The sequence below is a fragment of the Bombus huntii genome, chromosome 12, assembly GCF_024542735.1.
Source record: "Bombus huntii isolate Logan2020A chromosome 12, iyBomHunt1.1, whole genome shotgun sequence".
NCBI classification, from domain to species: domain Eukaryota; kingdom Metazoa; phylum Arthropoda; class Insecta; order Hymenoptera; family Apidae; genus Bombus; species Bombus huntii.
Genome location: NC_066249.1, coordinates 7,220,070 through 7,242,667, shown reverse-complemented (window position 1 = coordinate 7,242,667; position 22,598 = coordinate 7,220,070). Strand labels below are relative to the sequence as shown.

Here is a 22,598-nt window from a genome sequence, read left to right as displayed (position 1 = left end):
TAAGCTTCTTTGGTTCTGTTTTCAGCTGTTTCAACGAATTACGTGCTATTGATCATTTGTTAATTTCTGTTTCCCTTAGGATATTACTTTCTATTGGCTGGCTGTTACCGTTTGTCGCAATAATGGCGGAGTATCAGGGTGCTTACTATTTTTACGCGGTTCCATTATAGATAAGTGTTTTCTTAATTTTAAGTTTTGCTTTCTGTTTTTTTTTCTTTTTTTTTTTTGGCTAACGGTGTGTATGGCAGTTAAATGTTTTTTTTATGGTTACGAGGAGAATGCTCCGTTTTATTGGAGAAAGACGTTGACGCGTAGCTACGTGCAAGCGCAAAGTGCTATCTGCGAATATCGCGGTAGCGAGCTCAGTTTAATCCACGAATGCGTTTTGCGAATAAAATTATTTCCATGGGGATCTCCTACTAGTCTCCACGTGATCGGCTGATCGTCGATCTGCACGCGGATACAGTTAGTAAGAGACAGAACTTTAAATAAATTTGTAAAAAAATAATCGATCTCCAGGATCCTTCGAAATTTTATACGTCGATAAATTTTTCTCCACCGTATTATAATTCGTTACGCAACGATCAATTCGCTTAACAATTACAGCGAATACTATCAGCTTTTCTCTCGCTTTGCCTAGTAGTAGATGTCTCGAATTTCCGTCGTAATCGGCTAGCAATACCTGTTAATGCAAAAAATCGAGTTATAGACGTTTAACGATCAAAGAGCGTGCGACGAAAAGTTTTGTCGGGCAAATTTCAACGAATCGACAAATGGTGTTTGCGAGGCGCAAACGCGCGGGATTTGCGGCATGCGTTCGCCGTCCCGCTTTGATCGCTTCGCGCATTGGTAGATTAAATCTCCCTCGAGATTCACTGCTAAATTTCCCCTGGCGAATGATGATGTTGTCGCTGATCGCAGATGCGAGTAGAACGTAGGAACTGAGCATCGAACGAGCACGGGAATCGTGCGCGGACAACGTGGATCGTTCAGCCGGAAATCGCGATCTCGAGTCGCAGGTACGTGATCGTCGTTTCGAAAAATCCCCTAAAACGAATAATTTGTTAAATATTCAATCTTTGCAACACGTTTCATCCCCGCTCCGTTCCTTAGCTCCCCGAACGTAAACACTTTTTAGACCAAAATCTTAGGCCAACGCCGAAGGAGATGTGCTACATTAATTTTAGGCCACTGTCTAATCGTATCTAAGTATCGAAAGTTTCCATAAATTTACAATCAGCCCTTGTCCCATAAACGTCTTTTTCTGCGTTTTACTTTATGTAACCTCTTTTTATCATTTGCTAACTCTTCGTAGCGATTCGACTCGATCAACGACGATTTCCAGCTTGAACACCGTCACCGCAATGTTCATTTTCAGATATACGAGACTCGTTCGGTTTTCGGATTGAAGGTAGGCCGGGTATGCGGCAGTCGAATATGTTCGAAACGTCTGAGCTCGAGACAATTCGCCAGGTGTCGCATTCAAATCTACAATTTCGATGTGGGACTTGAAGAGAGATGGGAACAGGGAATGTAACGCGTGACGGTGGTTTATATTATAACGCTAAACAACAGTATGAAACGCGAAACGTAAAACGTGGCCGCGGTTAATGGTAAATAAAATAAAAGAAGACAAATCAGAGTCCAATGTGTCGTTTTTATTCCTCGTAAATAATAAATAAAATAATAATCAATAAATCGATCGTTAAAATTAAAATATTAGTGACTCGTGACTAGGTTAAGACTCACCGCTTACAGAAACGTGTGTGTATATGTATACGTGTACGTACGCGTGTCTCTTCTCTCTTTTCATTTTCTTCTTTTCCTTTTTTTTATTTGCTCCCTTTCTCTGTCGTGTACACTTGTATAAACTCATGCTTAATTGTAATGATAATCATAATAATGATAATAAGAATAATGATCGTCGTGGTACAATAACTAAAATACACAATAATAACTAAAATGTCAAAACACAGACGAAAAGTATCGTTGAACGAACGTGGTACGGAAGAGTTTTGATAGAAGGGGTTTCGTCTTAACGTAAAAGGGAAAATGGAAATGCAAAAGGGAGACAGGAATTTACGAACAAGGGACATCGTGTCGTTCGGTGATACTTATGCGACGCGAAACTAGGGGTGAACTACAATGCCAAACAAATAAAATCAATGACTACCGCTGATCACCATCGTGATAATCGCGATTTAAACAAAAATCGTCGCATAATATACATAACATAACTGATAATAATAGTACTGATAATAATGATAATAATAATAGCAATAATAATAATAATAATAATAATAATAATAATAATAATATTAATAATAATAGTGCACATAATAGCGAGAATAATAGTGGTAGTAAAGGTGAGAAGGTAATTAGGTTAACTTACAAGAACTCGCTACCACCCGAGACATATGTATAATTATAATAATCATAATATATCGTACGATAAGTTATCTACAAAACCGTCTATACGTATATAGGGGAAAAAGAAAACAAACGTTCGTAGTAAGAGAACATGTGTAGACTCGGGCAATGAATTCTCGCGTGAAAATCCGCACTTGCCTCTGCGTATGCGTATATGTGTATAACGTGGTCTGTACAACGTTCGAAAACGGGTATCTAATACACCGCGTGATGTGTGTGTATGTGAATGTGTATACGTGTGCTTGAATGTGTACGCGCGCGCGAGTGTCGTGTGCTATAGGTCGGATACAAGTGGAATAAGGGAGGCGTGGGTGGCTAACCCTTTGTCACACATTCCTTACGCAATTTTAATCGCGCCAACATCCGTCTTTCGTTTTATATGCCTATTATATATATACATATAATTTTATGTAATTATACATATATATATATATCTATGTATATCTTTTATACTTCAATTTTTCTCATATATATATAGGTATATATATATTTATACATGTGTGTATATATACATATATACGTTTTTAATATAATCTACTTTATATTAGTTTACGCACCGGCGTACGATTGTTTTTTTTTTTTTGTTTTTGTTTTAGCCTCTTTTTAATCTATATCGACTTTCTCCTCCCTCCCCATTGTTACTCGATGATAATTGTTACCTTTTCTTTTCCTCGTATATGCATGTTCGTTTGAATTAACTTTGCCGAATCTAAATGTCTACGACACGTTTTATTTATTTCTGAAAAATTAATCGCCGGTGCTGGATCGTTTTCGTTAAAATATCTCGTACGTTTACGCGTTCGTTCGCCCCTCCCTGTTGTCGTCCCTGTTACTCGTACTCCTGTCACTGCGACTAGCCTAACCTCGTTTATATTCTATCAATTAATCGTTAATAAAAACATCTCTCTACGTAATTTACTTTTGTTTTACGCGCAATATTATACGTGCACCGCGGACATTTTCTCTCCGTTTACAATCGCGTTTCGTTTTCGTTCTCTTGTTTTCACGAGAGCGAACTTCGAACCGAGAAAAATACAACGACAGAGAATTTTTCTTCTTGCCAAGTTAAATCGACGTTTGTTTCGCGATCGCGAGCATCGCCGGGATCGCGTCCGCGATACGCTCGAGTTTTTCGACATTCGCGCGTCACGCTCGTCCGAATACGGAATCTTCGAGGCTTTCACCGGGTTAGGAATGTTCATCGTTGGTTATAATCTACCTTTTAATTTCCATCGAATAGAACCAAGCATATTCGCGACGACTTCCAACGTGTTCTTCGATTTTTCGTTTATTTCGACATGGTGCGATTACGAGACAAAAATCTTATGTACAACTTAAGAGAAGGGATTTTATATTGTTGCTAGCCTTCCTACGCAGGTTTTCCTGCGTGTTCCGGCCGTTTCTATCTTTCTTATGGAAAAATGTTACTTCCGTTGAAGAAAAGAACATCGGGTTTCGTTCCCGTCGATTCGGTACGAACCGCCATCCTAGCATTCTCGTTGGGAACAACGAATCATCCAGGCTCTCCCTGTGTCGGAGCCAGTCTGTTGCAGTGATCGCGCTATAGAAACTAATGCTACCGAGACGACGTTCGACAGGGGTGCGATCGAATCACGAGGTCCGCGCTTTGAGAAAAGAAAAAGAAAAAAAGAAAAAGAATGCCACGAGGTACGCAGCGTGACGAATGCCGAGTGAAACTGGCCATCGTTGTTCCATACCGTTTCGAAACGACTCGAAACGAAGGGTTTTGTTAGCCGTTTGTTGCGAGTCGTTTCCGAAAGATCCACGAGAAGGGTTCCTCTTCTGCCTCTCAACCGGAAGCTGCGGAGGATCCGTCCAGCGGAACTCGCTCCATCATCGGTAGATAATAAGTATCATCGGTTTCTCTAGAAACGTGGACAAATATAGCTATCGTCGTTTACACACCTCGTCAACGTTCGTTCGAACGAAAGCCACCCATCGGTCGTCGTCGCGGGTTATTACGCTCCTTAATGCCTACTCGGAGAAACGAGTGTCTTAAAATTAGGCGATATTCATCGGTGAACCGTATTATGTACGCAACAAATCGAAACAATAGGTACTCTCGACGCTCGAAGCTGTGTATTGTGTAATTCCTTGCCGTTCGTTGACCACGCTTTCGTCCTGTTTTCTTCCGCTTCCTCCAAAGACCGTCGATTTCGGTATCGGTGTTGTCCACGGTAAGGAAAGGGTGGATAGTTCGTGGCCTCGTTAGTAACTCACGGTGTCCCGATCGAGAGACGTTCGATCGGGTAATTAAAGGCACGAAGCGTATAATAATTATCCACCCATCTCGCGCGTAGACATTGTCTCGTGATTAGGTCACAGCCTGATCCTTCGTCGGCACTCCTCATCGTTCCTGCTGATGATCGATGCCTCCGTACGTCGCGTGTTCATTCGTTCCGTTCGTTCTTCCTGAACGTCGTGTGTACAATCTCCCTAACTCTCTCATGTTCTCTCTCTCTCTCTCTTTCTTTCTCTCCCTCTCACGTTCTCTCTCACGCTCGTTTTGCGATATGTTAGTTTAAGGATACCTGAACGCGCTTTACGCGAAGGACGTGTACCTCCTGGCGGATGCGATCCTTCTTCGCTGACCGTTCCTTCTTTCGCTATATATTTTTGGTTTCTTGGTTTTACCGGGAGCCGACGAGCGCTGATGAGCCCGCGCACCACGAAGAGCAAGAGCCACGCGACCTCCTGATTTAACCGAGCTGCTGCAGGAAGTTCGGGGTCTTGAAGTACTCCGGTACCGGGTCGTCCAGCCTCGAGATCACTTTGTAGATGGACTTTTTCCAGCTCTGTTCGGTGTCCTTGCCACCCTGAATCGCCTTGAAGAATTCTTTTAGCGTTTGTTCGACCACAAACCTGAAGTTGCTCGGCACCTGCAAATTCCAACGGAACATTAGCAATTTTGAAAAAAAGCAACGAGTCTGTTATCTCGTTGTATCTCTTTCTTACATGCCGCGAGAAATCGAGTCTGTTACTCAAGAACACGTTCGTGCTGAAAAAGTTCATCGACGAACGGAATTCGCGTCAAATGATCAATCGACACGCCGTTCATCCTCAACGACGAGGGAATCTCGAACGTGGTTAAGAGGACGGGGGAAAAAAAGTATACACATCTCCGGTAGAGACGAGAAAGATAATTTCACTGCGCTCATTACGATTCATCGAAGGAGTCGCGCGTATCCGAAGAATTAAAGCGATGTCACGCATGTATCGCTTAACGAGCACGAGGCGAGCGGGCGCGCAGGTTCGTCCGCGTTGCCTGAGCCGCGTGCTAAGAGTTTCCACTTATAATTAGTACGTTTGGGTTATTAACGAACACGAGTAATTAATTACGCGTCAAGGGGGTGACGATTGTGGCCAGGCCCGGAAGAACGATGCCTCCAGGTTTCACCGGAGACTCGTTAAATAATATTAAATAGCTGCTTTACGCGTGCACGCGCGGCGTCGCGCAACCTGCTGCAAATACAATCAACGGTCGTTACGCTGTGGCGAAAGTAAATTGCGCCCCACAATGGGAAAGTAGAGACGTACGAGTGATTTGCCAGGTAACACCGGCTTTGCGACGTGTAACTTCGGATTCAACCTAACCGGTTCGAATTCGTTTAAAAGCGTTCCGCGAGATGAGAAAGACGGGGTAACGTGGCGCGGTCATGGCCGACCGCCGAATAATTGCACGGTCGCGCGCTGTCTCCGTGCTGGAAACGATCCGACTGCCGGCAATTTTGTCGCTTCTATCGAAATTTCGACTCTGACAGCTCGATTCCAGCGGCATGTCACGAGTTTGATTGGCGAATCATAGGACACGCAGGTGGTCGTGCATCGAAACCGTTTCTTTGTTTTTCTAACGACATTATGAGTGCTGCAACTTTTATCGTATTAAGGTATGGCGAATCGCGGTTCAACTTTACGAAAACTATACCTTCGTTTCTGAAAAATTCTATTCTCCAAAAACGTAATTAACGTTCATCTTTTTAAATAATCAATCACCTGCTTCTATAACTTTCAGTCGTTGCAAGAAGACATCATAAATAATTGGAAAAGTGTAACGTAAATTTTCAAAAGTACTATTTCTTCCTTTTTTAATTCTTCATTATCGCGTAATTTTTCGGGCTTAATAAATGCGGCTGAAACTTCTCGTAGCAGAAGTCGACGTCAATCGGTATCAGTCAGTTTCAATTACCTCAATTTTGGAATTTCTTTTTCTTAAATAGAATTCGAAATGCATTTTTCATATATCTTCTTTTTACGGAATTCTTTTTTTCGGAGAATCTCGCGCAGTATAACGGTCAATTTACCTCAATATGGTTATTTCTGTTGTAATGAAGGTTGAGAACTCGATAGATTTCCGAGTCACCTCCAACTCGTAGGTCATCTACGTTCTTCACGCCTTCCGAAACAGCTTGCCTCGCGTATTTCTCCATTTGGATGTAGTAGAACTCCCTGAAACAACAAAAGTAAATTAGTCGTCAGCGATACAACAATTTTAAACTACTACTTTGTTTTCGATTCTCCTCGAAATGATTTCAAATCTGCATTTAAAAAAGAAAAAAGCAATCTCAAATTAAACATTCGACAAATACATCGATATGAAATATACCGGAGCTTCGTCGTACAAAACCTCGTAATTTCCCCACCCGTTCAAAGGAACCTAACGAAGATATCAGAGATCCTCTTAATTCGCTGGTAGCTAGAAAACGACGAACCATGGTGGGGGGTAAAAATATATTTTCTCCTTCGAAAGTTAGCAAGCGCCATGCTTGACGTTGATTCTCGCGGAACGGAGAATGCTAATGCACTACCGATAATTAATTAAGGGTCGATACTAAAAGTGGTCTGACGCAAGCGGTAGAAGGTGAAGAAGGAAGAAGGGGAAAGAGTCGCAAAGAGTGTGTACAACTCCTCGTCGGCTGGCAAGCGACGCGGTTCAAAGAGACTATTAAGAACGTGTTACACTGTATCGTCCAAGAAGACCTCGACACCCTCGCAGAGGCAACCGCCGACGTTTACAGAAAAGCACGAACGAGTGTACGCGCGTACACTTACAAACGCCGCAGGATTGCGCGCGATGCCGTCATTTTTTTTTTTTTTTTCTTCCTTTTCTCTGCACCGGCAAAGGAAAAAATCGAGTTCCCGACGTCAAGTTTGCCGTTTACGTTCATTAATTAACGCAGTTAAACAAGCACAAGTCACTAATTGGCGGGTAATTTGTATAGTAATAGTGACCCGAGCCTTCGCGTGGAGAAACCGAGAAGGGGCGGTACCAAGGGGTAGCTTCGCTTCGCTGGATCTCACCGAAAACTCGGGAAAGGAACGGTTACGAGGCGTCGTGCCGACACTGAAACGAAACACGCTACTTTGAACGCGAACCGGTTCTTTGTACGACGTCTTTGCGTACGCGACAACCGCTTCAATACGGCTGCCACTGATTAAGAAATTAATTATTTTTTCAACTGAAACGCCGACGGAATTACTTTCTATGCAACGCTTGCTCGTTCGTTTTCAAGATGAAGGGGTTGAACACGATCTCGCTAAGATGCGATTACGCAGCGACAATGAACAACCTTTGTCACTTTCGTTGCGTTTCACAAAATTTCTCACAGATTTTTCAAAATGTGTTTAATTAAGGCGGTAAGCGTTCGTTAGCTATTCCAATAAAACCTTAGAAAACTAATGTCGGGTTTCAAAGCATTACAAGTTTTTCATCACAGGAGGGTAGCGAAGTAAATGTCAGGGATGGAGTGAATATCACGTGTTACATGGTGTATTCTGAAAATAGATTTTCTCAAGGTTTGTAACATAGCAAATAGATCGTTAAAGACTAAGGATTAGTTTAACCATCGGTAGACGAACAGTTGATACAGCTGCAGTTCATATACTACAAGTTAACTGACTCCCTTCACTATCTATGACTTTTCCTTCATGTACGTACGTAATAAGAGTTGACGTTCAGATAACTGCACTCGATAGACTATAATTGATTAGTAACTATAATTGCAAAATTCAAAATTTATAAGAGTAAATAAATGACTTCTCGTGTCTTCGCCTACTTGTCATACGTTCACGTATCCAACGGAGTAACATGGAAGTTATCGCGACAGATAGAAGAAAACGGATGAAGAGAAGGAAAGACGTCGATGGCGACGAAGAAGGAAACCGCCGCCGCGTTTATCGATATCAGCAACGAGCAAGTCGAGCGAGGGAAACACAAAAATGACTTGACGCGACGACCGGAGCAGAGAGACAGAGAGAAGGAACGGGTAAGCGAAGGTTGCTACTTGTCCGGATATTTTTCCATTCTTTTCTCGATCTTTCTTTCCGAAGTCCCTATCCTCCTCACCCTTAAACGCACACAGAGAAGTGAGCGCTCGGTGGTGGAAGTATCCTAGAGTAGCAGGCCAGAATGGCAGCGAAAATAGCAGTCAGGTTGATCTTGCACTTTGGATCCCGAGGGGATGCAAAGAAGTACGGTTCAGCGGGAAAGCAACGAGTCGGTAGTGCCACTGCGGCTTGTATAACTCGAGGTCCCTGAATGCTCGACAATATGAGGCAACCGGTTCAAACCTTCGGGTCTTGGTCTTCGCTCGGTGCCTCTGGGAGCAATTTTTAAGATTGCTTCCGCCTGGCGGACTCGCGCGCAGCTCATGAAACAGGAGATCGACTAACATTTCCATACCCGTCGTCTCCGTCGTTTCCACCAAACCAAATGCATCTAGGAATATTCCATTATACGGCGTTTTCGTCCCTTCCTTTCTTCCGCTATAGTTTCCTGTTTACCTTTGAAACCAACCCTTTGAAGATGCTTTGTTCCTTCGTTCTTTGGAGTTAAGTAATTGCTCGGGAATCAGCGATTAATCGAATCTTTGAAATTGACGATTAAAATGGTCATACGACGAACGAAGGATTTTTTACAGTTTTTTTATAGTCTTACTACAGAGGTTCGGCAGAGTTCTTCGGTCTTTCTCTCTATTTTTTTTTTCTTTTTTATTTTATTTTCTCGACGATGTTGAAAACGTACATAGTGAAGATACCTCTCGACCTGGTAACTTCAACGATATCGGTAAGGGGCTAAAGTTTTAGGTAGACCTGAGTCATCGATAAGACCAGCAACCGCGGTTACGAGCGGATGATACTCGTAGTAACGAACAAGATGGCAAGATCGAGGATCGAGGAAACAAGATCGACGCAGCTACACTCGTCTATCGAACTCGTCTATTCGAACCAACGGAAGAAAACAATGGGATCCTTGGCGCGTCACGTTCCGATCTATCTCTTCAGCGACCAGAAGAAAGGGCGAGTAGAGGAGTCAGGTGGCGGAGACGCGAGAGCCACTTCTCATTCGATCACTCCAGATTGGCTCTCTCGCCAATTAAGACAATTTCGCGTGCTCTTATCAGCAGTCAGTCAGAGAAGGTTGTGCACACGAGAGAGGAGAATTGAAAGAGGAGTGTGTCTCTGTAGAATCGTGTCCCGAGTCCCTTCTCCCTCCCTTCGGTAGCTCGTTCGCGTTCACTTTCTCCCTTCGTGGTCGCTCTCCCTTTCGCACGCTCTCACGTGTGCGTTCCTCTCCTTCTCTCTTTCTCTTCCTATCTCGCGCTCCGTCTCTCTATTTCAACGTCTCCTTGAACCGTCAGCAGCACCCATCGGGGCCGAGCCACCCCCGACTTCAACCTCTCGGAGGTAACGTGTATGTGTCACCTGCGTCTATAATCCTTACTCAACCACCCATCAACCGCATTCAAGCTCGTCGGATCGCCGAGTATAGGTGGAATACGTACGGTAGGCAGACTGGGCTAGGTCTGGGCTGGGCTGGGCTCGGCTGGGTTATGTACCTACGTAATACCGCATGGTAGATACGTATATATATCCGCGAAGTGCCTAATTAAAACAGACACCAGGAGACAGAGAGAAAACGGGACGAGAGACGAGGCTGGTCGCATAATAGGGTGTAAGGGCGCGAGGGAGACGGCACTAGTTCCGTAGTCGGTTTGACAAAAAGCCCGAGTGCTAGAATTGCCACTCTTCGACTACCAAGTGCAGAGGAGAAGAGCAACGGTGAGCGAGAAGAAAGGAAAAGGAGCGAGAGGGAGAGACCACGAGGAACGAAGAGAAAAAGAGAACGTGCCACCACCGGGAGGAAGATAGTGAGAGCAAGGGCTAGAGGGTGAGCCGCGGAGTCATTCATTATAGTATTGTATAATTAGGATAATAATAAGCTCTTCAGGGGCTTGGGTTTTCTTGCGCCCCGTTGCAACGGGGCGACGGCGAAAGAGAGCGACAGAGACGCGAACGAGACAGAGGAAAAGAGCGTGATCCTCCTGGAGGGTGCTGATTATTAGCATCTAATTACGAGCTGCCTTTACCACCGAAAAAACAGAGGCAGAGAGAGAGAGAGAGAGAGAGAAAGCAGGAGGTGATGACTAGAAAGAAGGCGAAGATGCGGGGTGTCTTCGAGGAGGGAATAATTAACTCTTGCCGCGAACGGAAATCGTTACCTCGAGTTTTTCGCGATCCTTAGCATCGCGAGAGGCGCTCTCGAGGGAGAGAACTGCGTAGTTCTGCAAGTATCCTTCTTTCCCGTAATTTGTTCGTCCTTAACGGAACATGTTTGTAACACGTGTAATTTAATAGACCTTGACGCGTGTATCTCAGTTTTCGTCATTTACGTGAACACAATCGCGAGCATTTTGTTCGCTTTCTTTCTTAGTTTTTTTTAATTTTAGTATCTCCTTTCATGGTCGTTCGAACATTCGCGTTCACTTGTCACCTTTGAATGGAACGCTTCTGTCGTTGGAGAATTCCTCGAGTCGCAACCGATCCTTTTGGGCCGCGTTTTCATCAAGCACAAAGGCAACAGGGTGCACCGCGATAAACATAAATTCGTCGATTCCTTTTTCGTGACGATGGCGCGTACTGTGGCACAGGTGAAGCAATAATGCGAGCTGTAGAGGCGCCGCGTATTGAAGCGTTTAATGGCAATGATGGCTGTCGACGTGACGCCTCCTTCATACGCGATCTTCATCGTCGCGGGTTGCTGTTTCGACGCGTCGCTTTTGTAGCGGGTTGCACGCCGTATAGGCGAGAGCACCAATTAAAAGGGGGAACATCAGTACTTGCCCGTTTTTCTTTTTTTTTTTTTTTTAATTTCACACCACTCTTTAACCACTATTTGGTCGATTCGCGAAAAAACGCGCGTCTCTTTCGAATTCCAATCGTCATTGTCCAAACATACTTTCGAGTAAGTTAAGAATTTTCACCGGCTTAAACATACATATACTTGGCCTTTCTTCTCTTCTTTTTATTATTTGCTTCCTTCTTAACGTCGCTTCCTTCTCTTCGCTTTGAAACGTAAGGGTGTCGTCGCAAGATGACTTGCTTCCCGCAGTTCTAAAGAGAAGCTATTTGCATTTGCATTCGGCAAACAGGGATGTAGAAAACAGGGGCGTGGAAAAGCGCGGCGAGAAATCGGCCGCGCGTTTCCAGACTGTAAAGTGACTCAGGGCGTAACGACGACTCGCGTCTTCTCGCCTTGTACTCGTCACTTATATTCCTCATCCCCGTCTCTATTCAAAGATCGTGCTTCTTAAGCCAGACAGCCGGCTCCCTTTTAACGGTTATGCCAAGTCGGTCGACCTTCGACAATGCCGAACACCTCGGCTCCCCAAGACCGGAGCTGACCCTTAAAGTCTCTCTCAACCCCTCGCGCGGCTTTCTTGCCAGAACTTTCCCACGGACGACTCCCTCTCGAAGGGGAGAAGACGCTCAAGGAACGGCCGACAATCCGCCAAGATTCGCAAAGTGTCGGCCGCGGGCTCGATCACCTTGGAACCTTTTTGTCCCCTCTGTGAAACAGCTGTTCTTGGATCGGCCCGAACAAACTTTTTACATTCTTTAAATCTATCTACCCTTGGCTAAAGTTCGACACCCGTTTATGGAATCAATTTCTACATTTATCTGTTGCTTATTGGCTCATCGATCGACGATAAACGCGACGATTTATAAACGTTTGTAGCGTGCGTCTATCTAACGTCTCTAGAATTATATAACGGAGATGTGAAATTAGCCGATGAACAAGAATTCGACCATATAAAATAATAATCTAGTTCGTGCAAGTGTTTGTATAAGACTAGTAAAAATATTTTTACGATAGAGTTGATACGATAAATGGTATATCTAATTGTAAGCCTGTTTAATTTAATTGAGAATAAAATACTAGTTTGAAATTTTACTCAAGTAAACAGCGAGCGTTTTAAAACGTTTTTACATCGGAGCAACGGGTAAAACGCGGGCTTTTAAATATTTTGTAACGCGCGCGATCTTCATGAAAGGGACACTGTTAAAATAAGAGAGACTTTTAAGGTAGTTTACTCGCAGGAATCTTTAGGGCCCGTTTCAGGACAAACACGGCGTACAGGCCACAAAAACGCTAAATTTCGTTCGCTTAATCTTTGCCTGGATGGCTACTTCTCCTCGTCCTCCTAAACCGTGAGCCAAAAAACTCAAGTTCACGGCTCAGGGACGCTCGAGAGGAACGTTTAACCGGTGGCGCAAGGAAAAGGGACAACATTACCCTGGCGTTTCCTTACTACCGCGCGGCAGCTTTCTTTTCAGCTTATAATTATCAGCGGGCAGAAACGGGGTCCATTTACAGAATACCGGCGCGTTCAGCACAATTAACAGAGAAACATCGTGGGCGAAGTTGAATCGGCGCGTTCAACCGCCATCAGCAGAGATAAATTCACACGCAGCTGTTTTGTGCGGTGGCCGATGGCGTCACAGCCAGCTGGAAAAACCGTCTCGCGGACGCGCGAGACGAGAGGGTACGGAAGAAGAATTCGCAAAGAATTCGAGAGGAACGTCGTGCCACGCGCTACTTTATCCTCACGGGTAACGGGCACGAGGCGTGAAAGTGCATATAACGAGAGAACATTAAGCGTCTGCGCGCTCGTAACATAACGGTGGCCTGAGCGCGCGCGTGTTACGTGTTTGCGCGCGCGTTCCGGTTTCGTTCGTCTTGCTTGCATGCAGGGTTGGTAAGGTCGCGTCGTGTCGCGCCGCATCGTATCGCATCGTATCGCATCGAGTCACGCCGTGTCTCGGTTCTCACGCGCGTGCAACCGAGCACACCTCCCACAGATGCACGTCCTCTCTCTTTCCCTCTTTATGTGGACAGATCGCGTAGTACGCAGTGCGTATGTATATAGGTGTGTGCGTGGTTGCGTGGCTCATGAATGCGGATGGATGGGTGAGTACACGCGTTTGCCCGTCAGGGCGTAAGCGTCCATTCAGAGGGCGCGTTCAAAAAGGTGTCGCGCAGGGTCTTGATGCTGCACCCTGTGCACCCTCCTTAATTAGTAATTAACACTTTAACGCCATCTGTACTCAGACTTGGAGCGGCAAACGCGACGATGACGATCATCTAGGCTGCGATGCCGCTCTGCGTTGGTCGTCCCGACTTCGTCGTGGTCGTTGTCGACGACGGCGCGATCGCAGCCCGGAAAATCAAGTAATTAAAATACAAGTTAGCAAGTGATTACTTCATTCTGTCCCGTCACGGCCACCCAGCCAAGTATGACACGTTCCGTACGCTCGCGTGCTATTTCCGCAAGGGCTTAAGGGTCGCACGCTTGCTCTGTGTCGCCGGTGTTGTTGATTGCGACCGGCGAGGCGGTTTGTTGGGCTTACTGATGGGTGCTAGGCGGACGGAGTAATATCCGGTGCCGCTTTTCGGAAGGGGTGACGAGTCGTGGCTTGTGAACGATGAACTTTTTTCCACGGAACGTCCGAGAGCATGGGTGGGTGGGCAGGGGGGTGAAGAGATACGCGAATTAGATCATTTTCTCGCGGCGATGCGCGCCACGCGTTTAAATTACGAGGGAACCGTAATTACGGTTTCTTTCAGGGTGTTGTAAGAAACTCTGAAAAGCATCGCCGTGGTGCATATCTTTTACAGCGAGACTCGAAGTAAATGACCGATCAATATCATTCGTGTTGCAGGAGTTTGCATTGTTGTATATCACGTTGAATACTTTGTTCTTCTTGTACACTTAGAGATCAAGATGGATCAGGCAGTTGCAGACTCTTTATAAATCTCTAATAAATAAATCTAACTCTAATCAATTTAAATTTCTATATCGCGATCTCGCGATTGTTTTAAAAAACAGGTTCTTAATGTTTTAAGGGACTCTTCGATACGTGCGAGAAATTATGCATCGTAACAACGACATTTTCCTATTCTCTTTAAACCTAAAAGATCTTTCAACGTTTTCGTCGTCGACGACTCAAATGACGCAACAGAGTCAAGAAACAATTATACAAAATTCATTCTCGTTAGTAAGAATAATTCAGCCACATCGAATGACTTGTCTGCGAACCAAGACACGACGATCATTCAAATTATTAACGTGCAGATAGACATTTGCCAAAAGTTACATTGCTTCTACGAAAACAGTCGTCCTTCTGGTCATCCCCTCGAAGGGGGAACGTACGTTCGTATGGCCGCGTGCTTGGTCCGCCCGGCTGCTAAGCCACCTTTTTTCGACGAGGAGCAAGTTTCCTAAGCTTGCGAGACAATCGTTTGGCGATCGCGCAGCAGATGTGCCCCCGACAATGAGCTTCTGGGCCCTCGCCCTTCATAAAAGAGGGAACTCGAGAAACGGTGGCACGAAAAGGCAGAAGGGAGAAGGGGGCCCGGTTCTGAACACGGGGGTTCTACGACACAGGGCACAAACTTAGGCGAACGAAGGCTCCGCGTGCCGCACGCGCCGATCTTACAATGCACGCTCCTAGTGTGCCCCTTGCTTTTCGACTCCCCTTCCCGCTTCTTTTACTCTCTTCTCTCTCTTTTTACATCTGGCTGCCTTAGACCCCCTTCGACCCCCTTAGTGCTCCCCTCGTTTTGAACCTCGGTCTTTCTCTCCTTGCTAACTCGTTTTCATTCTCTTAACGTTGGCCTCGGGGAACATCAACAGTGTGCCGACAGACAGATAGGCGGACGAATAACTTGGCCACTCGTGGCACACGCTTGCCTAATGTAAATCGCACGGCGGAGAGTCGAATTTATCATGCAAAGAGCATTAGAACGACCGAAGAAGACTCGGCGCGAGCCGGTGCTCATTGAAATCGAAAGACGCATTTGCATATTTTCTGGTAAGCGGTGTACCGGTAACCGATACTCGAGCGGATCCTTTTTATTTTCTGCACCTTGAGCTCGTTCGTATATGCAGTACCCCGTACTTTGTTGCTTGGACGCGTTTGTTCCCCTCGTCAAATAGTATTGCTCGATATGTTCGCGAGTCTGCGTCGAACTTGCGTTTACGACAAGTAAGCGAGATAAGAAAATAATCAAATGGAACGCGTTAATACAGAGTATTAAGCGGCGGGAATGCCAAGCAATTGTCCGATCTGGACCCACGCGACCCGTCTCTCATTCAGGAAGTTGTTCCATGACGGTCGCAACAACCGACGGTTCAACAAGCAGCCGCGCACCGAACCTGGTAAACGAGCATCGTGACGGACGGTTTGGTCGGAAAAACACGAACGAAGGATCGGGAATCGGAGAAATGTAATTCGGTTTCTTGCAGCACGGCCACACGACGGACTCTCGGAGCGCGGGGATTTTCGGCTTCCCTTAAGGGAAATCGGCGAGCAAGCAGACGAACGAGAGCGAGCGCGAACGAGAAGGAGAAAAAGAAAGCGGCTACACAGGGAGGAGGGGAGAGGGAGAGAGTGGCGATGCTGTAGGGCTCTACGATACGTTGGAGCGGAGAGGGGTGGTTTTCAAAGCTACGAGGAGTAAGAGAGAGTCGAGGTTCTGGGATCGGTGGGCGCACAGGCCGAAGCGGGCGAGGATCAGGGGGCGAGGAGGAGGGTGAAAGGTTGGACGAGAGAGGGGGCGGGGGCAGCTGCTTTGAGCGGTTTCACTCTTCAATGGTCCCGGACTATCCCTCCTTCTGCTACCGTACTAAGCCCCCGTCCGCCTTCACCACCACCCCTCCTTCAACCCCGCCGGCGTCCTCGTCCTCCTCGTCCTCGTCCTCCTCCACCTCCACTGGCTGCTATCGGCCGCGATTCGCGTCCTCGTCACACGTCGGCATCGGCCAAGCATTTTTTATTCGATCGATTTTTCCCCGGCGTCCGAGCAGCCGCCACCGATGCACCGGCCGCTGTTGCACTATGCATGTGCAGCCTCGCGTGCATAAGGTGCGAAAGCTGAATTAGACTATTTGGGTGTACGGTGTTCCAAAAAGACCGAGCTCTAACGTGGATGCACTTTCAGCCAGGCTGGTTGCCGCTGCTGTTACTGCCGCTGGCGGCTGTTGCCTTGCTGCAACGACGGCAGCCTGCTACGATCATCGGGGTAGGGGATGTCAGACGCGAAGCCACACTGTTCGATCACTTTGCTTTAAACGCATTCTTTGATTAAGGGATCGAGCGAATTTTTAATGGTTCAATTACCGGGTTCCGGTACGATGCATTCTTGAGCGTCTTACTTGATCGTGGAACACCGGATCCATTCCGGCGGCAATTCGAACCCAGGGTCTTTGACCTTCTTCGACTGGCCGTTCGAAAGCTTGTCCGAGCGTTAATCGTCGAATGGTCTTCGATTGATATACATATGTGTAATAACTGGTTGGTTTCGGAAACGTTACTTATCGATTCTCTGTCCTGGTGTTCGTACCTATGCAAGATGTATCTATGTAATCTGTCTACGAAGGATGCAAAACGTTGCAAGTTTTTGTAAGTTTTTTTTTAAGTTTTCTTAAATTTTCGTTCACCGATTGTTAAATTAGCGACGCTTTTCAGCTTGCTTATTGTACGATGTAACTGATTCTTTCATGAATAGTTACACGCTTCTGTTACGAACAATGCGGGTCTTTACGTGTCGAACAAATCTGATGATGGTATCGATGATACGTGTACGTTACGAAAGTTCGCTAAAGTACAACAGTTGGATTTGCTATCTATAAACAGGTATTAGGTATACGTTCTTATGAATAGGCTTCGGATGTTTCATTCGCCGGAAGTAGTTCGGGAATAGTTCGTCCAAGTCGTCAAATATACGTAAAAGTAGGTATTTTTTATATTTGATAGCAAAATATGTATGAGATCTTGAGAATAAGGAGATAATTATTCTCTAAATTATCAAACTCGTCAAGGGATTAGCCCACGACCATAATCATATTTTCCGACCATAATCTGTTACCCAAAGGTATCAATTGACCGATTACTCTGCGAGACGCCGTATTTACCGATTTAATTTGAAGAAACTCGTGGGTCATCGACTTCCTATTCATTGGTGGAAAGCGAGGGGAGAGCGTTATTGCGAGAAGCAAGGAAGAGGCTGAGCGAAGCTTGGGTCTCGACGTCAGTGACGATTTCTCTGGTATTCTAACCTTAAATTTTGCACATCTGTCCCGAAGCTCCGATGCCTGTTGGGACGACAATAAGGCAGTTAAGTCCTCGGTGCATCGGCTGAGTACACACGGCGTGTGGGCAGCGAGAGACGAAAAAGAGGGGAAAGAGGACAGGCGGAAGAGAGAGAGAGAGAGAGAGAGAGAGGAAAAGAGAAAGAGAAGGAGAGGGCGAACCCCCGGCACACACGTCGACACAGGGGCAAGAGTAGAACCACTGAGAGTCCGGGTGGCACACGGAAACACGTACACATGCGACAGAAGCGTAGGAGAAGGGTTACCTAGGTTAGGGACTTGGAAAACATCCTTTGTCGAATACCCTACCGGGACCGCTTCAGCCGCCCAGCAACTCGTTCAACCCGCTCAAAAAAAATCAATAATTCTTTGTCGTCAAGTTTACCTCCTGTCATGCCACGCTAAACCACATTACGGGCACGTTTCCGCAGCTTGAAAGAGCTGTAACGCGGAACGGAGCCACGGGTCTAGGTCGCGTTTTTCAAGGGAGCCTCCGCGTTCCCGCGGGCTTCTCGTTTCTTTATTTTCCTTCCTCCCTCTAACGTTTAGAATCTTCGGTAAAAGATTATGGTAATTTTGCCTCTGATAATATAGTTTGGTAATTCCTATCGTACTGTTCTGATAGAACACGTTGGTACACAGCGAAAAGTAGAGACGTCCTAAATGTCTAGGAGGAATATATTAGGATCCTGTGTGATATAATTAAAATTTACACGATTCTTTGTAGCTAAATTCGTTTAATATTAATATTTGGTAGAAATCGAATGCTTTTCGTTGCTTTCACCTATATGCCTGTATACCTCGTAAAGTAAAGTTTGTCCGAATTTTGTCCACTAAATACGACAAGTAACTGCCTTAGCGAGTACTTATGACTCAATGGATAATTCTTCGAACGTGGAAAGAGAGTTCGATGCGTCGACAGCCAACAAATTAGCCAATACCTTGGGAAGAACTTCGATCGATACTTGGTATTTGTTGATTCGAAACGATTATCAAGCGTAACCGAAGAACTACGTACGGAAGGGGCGCGATAGGAATAAAGGGGACGATTTCCGAGGTATGAGAAACCTTGAAAAACAGTCGCCCTTCGCTCGTCCCATAGAAAATGACGAATATCGTGAGATCATCGCGTGATCCGATCTATGAAGGACCGTTGCGTGTATGCGGAAAGATGGCGACGTAACACGAAGGGGGAAGGGGATGGTAAGAGAAAAAAGCAAAAGCTCTATCACGGAAAGAGTGGCAAAGGGAGATGGAGACCGTGTGAAAGGTTGCAAAGGAAAGAAAGAGATACGACAGACTCTTTCAGGGGTGAGACTCATGGCAGTAGGGCAGTAGGTTAGCTAGGGGTGATAGGCACCCTCCCAGCATCTCTAGTGCACATAGACCATTGGGTAACAGTAAATAGGATTTACTAGACAACTGTCGACCACCCGGGATAGGAGAAGCTGCCGTAAATATTCGACCGGCTTAGGTTTATGGGTCTTAAACGATACCATTTCCGTCGATCCCAGGTATATGACACCTTCGTGTCTTTTATCGCGAAAGGAACGTTGGATTAGCAAATTGTTGTAGGACACGAACCGAGCAGGTGACTCTTCACTTTTCGATAGTTTAAGTTGATTGGTCTTGTAATTAGTACTACGATCTTCGTATATTTCAATTAATAATATTAATGTGATAGAAGAATTTATTTTAAGGTTTAAGAATTCATTCAAGGAACATCGAGAATTTTCTTAAAGCTTTCCTAGAGCTTTCTTCTAACATAATACACGAAATAAACATTTCTAACGTTGTACCGGTAATAGCTTAGTGGTATCTAGAATTCTCAATGAATCTAACGCGTCACTTCTTGTAATAAATTCGATAAACCTATCAACGAAATGAAACACAAGATCTTTGACTTATTCAAGGAAAACTGAAATCCATAAAATTAGTTTGCACGGTATTTAGGAAAACGATCTGAACGGTATTCATTTTACGCGAGACTTTCCATTCGTCTATACCGTGAGGACTATATCGAGCAAAGAATGTATCCGATCGGTGAACGAAAGCGGTCAAAACCTTCATGTTTCTTTGTAGACACGTCCGAGGTTGCTACTCCTTTAACGACACCGGCCTACTTGTCGCCCGTATGTCGTGTCGTAAGATAGTCGTGCTTGGCGTGCTTCGTTTGCCCGCATGCTTATGGTGTGCTCAAGAGAATTGACTCGGCATATGGGCGATTTACATACGACGCCAATAAGAGTCCCGTTCGGCGGCCATTGCCCAGGTTTCGCGGCCTCTGCGCCCGCTTCGAATGAGTTCTTTTGGAGGAGCGCCAAATTAAAGGTAGCATTAACGGACTTGTCCAACGTTTTCGGAACGAACTATACGAAGCTGCTACGACAGCACAGTCAACGAAACTTTCTCGTCTCTTCGGAAACGATATTAGCAACGTTGCGTGGAAAAGTGCGTTCATAATGTAACAAGAACGACGCGTTCACAACGCAACAAGAAGAACGCGTTCGATGAAAAAAGATTAGAGGAGAAACGGAATAATATCGTCAGACCCACGTGCGTGATGTCATTTTTGCGATATAGATTACCCGATAAAACTAATCTCTGAGCATCTCTAAATTTATTGCGCACTCTCGCGCGCCCCTTTTACCGTCGAAAGGCACTCCATCGACGCCCGACTGCCGGATACGAACGAGAAAGTGCACCCTGGCTACCGATGAGGGAAGAGTAATATCCAGGGACGAACACTGTTTGATCTGGCTCGGAGCCACGGTGTAAAGGACAGATGCAATTTGCCTGATATCGTTTTACTGACAAAAATATCGAATGACGTGGCGCCGGGACCAGTGACACCGACCCTCTACCCCGTCTTCGAGTGGACGATGGATATTATCGGTTGGGCCGTTCGTTGTTGAATTTCCTACGAATCTTTCTCTTTTTCCCTTTTTCTTTTTTCTCTTCCTATTTTCCTCTTTTTTCTTTCTTTTTATTTTGCTTTTTTCTTTTTTTTTTTTTTGGAGTTTTTAAACTAGGCTTTTCATTTCATCTCTCATCCAGTTTCACGAACCCCGGTTTATTTTGCTCCTAGCTTGGTATCATCGAGTCATTCGCGTTCATTGATCTCTTTGTTCCGCATAAGGTTCATTGATTACCAGCCTTCATGGACGGGGTTCGTTGAATTTTGAACTAACCGCGTTGCTCTATTATTTTGCAATTCGCTCTTTTGATGTGCCGCTGGTCGTAGCGTTTTACATTATATCGATGATCGACGGCTTCTAACTTTCCAGCCAACTTTTCTACCTGCGCTCGATCGTGAAAATGATGAACAATAGCGAGAACTTTAGTCGATTCTTGGCCCGTGAACACGTATTCATTGAAATCATTATTACCTAAATTTTAGGCAAATTTATCGTATTCCTTTAAGCAAAGAATATTACGAAATTGCATAATTCTCCTCGTATATTAAGAATTATTATTTATTGCTACAGCTATTACATAATTTTACGATATACGATCTTCGTTAAGTTCGAAACACGTTCATCATACGATACGAGGAATTTGAAAGAAAATTTTGTTACGTTCCACAATCTCTTTTTTCTAAACTTTTTTTTTATATAAAATAATTTTCCGAACACTGAATGAATAGTTCACCATCAAAAAGGACAAAAGAAAACAGCGATAATTCCTAACGTCCTCAGAGTTTCATCATTTTTGTCTGCTATTGCCAATCGAAATAGATAATCGAATACGATAAATTCGAAAATCGTAGGAAATTCGAAAAGAGCAACCAAAAGGAAACGATCAGACGCGCGTCGTTTTAAACTTGAAAGTTACCAGAATTGTTTAGCCAGCGTGGGGGTAATGTCCAAGAGTTGCGAGAGTTGCGCGGTGGAAAAAACAACGCGCGTGAAACGTATGGCGGTCCGCGTGACGACCGCGGAATCGTGGCGGGTGGTGCGCATTGTTTCGCAATCGGTGGCGAAATTGCAGAAATTTCGAAGGGGCACGCATCGGGAAATAGCGTCGCTGGTTATTGATTGCAGCATCACTTTCTCCGGCTCGTGTGTCACGTTACCCTGGCTAATGAGTCCTCTCTCCCTCTCTCTCCTTTATCCATCGCCCTCCCCCCCCCGCCCCCTCTACCACCTCCTCATATCAGTGCTTGTCTTTTTTCTCCATTTCGAAGCTGGACACGCAGATGCGACCGGTAGAAAATGGCGCGGATCGAAATGCATTTCGCCCTGGTCTCAGTATGTAGGCGTCAGAGACCCGGACGAGATTCGAAAACGAAGAGAGGGAGGAAAAGAGGGAGAAAGAGGGCGGCAGATAGAGATAGAGATAGATGGATAAAGAGAGAAAGAGAGAGAGAGAGAGAGAGGGAGAGTGAGAGAAGAGAAAGGCGAGGGTAGCGAACAACGATCCTGGATGAGAGGGAAAGAGAGAAGGGGAGAAAGGGGAAGAGTGAGTGGCGGACGTAGAAGAGGTAGAAGGGAGGATGGGGGATGGGATTTCAAACGAAATCAATTCAGAGTCGCTGTCCAGTCGAACGTTACCCCCGCGAGCGCCGGAGTAAATGTTGGCCGAAACAGTAATTTTACGCTCGGTCCATGCCGATTTCGAATCCTGATTCGCTTTGCCGCGAACCGTCACAAGAGGCATCGGACCGATTCCCCGTGGGATTAGCGGGAAATTTAAAGTTGCACCGAACGAGCCGCG

The 22,598-nt window shown here is 45.4% G+C and overlaps 1 protein-coding gene across 2 annotated transcripts in view; it reads right to left on the bottom strand.

Annotated features, from left to right (window-relative positions):
• Nucleotides 1–1,637: 1,637 nt before the first annotated feature.
• The window catches only part of LOC126871790 (homeobox protein prospero-like), a 43,381-nt gene continuing 22,420 nt past the window's right edge, over nt 1,638–22,598 (bottom strand). For both annotated transcript variants that reach the window (XM_050631019.1, XM_050631020.1), the window contains exons 4-5: nt 6,753–6,897; nt 1,638–5,330 (exon numbers count right to left, since the gene is read on the bottom strand). In XM_050631019.1, the coding sequence (XP_050486976.1) occupies nt 5,151–5,330; nt 6,753–6,897 (325 nt within the window). In that variant the 3' untranslated portion in view covers nt 1,638–5,150. The remainder of the gene's footprint in view (nt 5,331–6,752; nt 6,898–22,598) is intronic.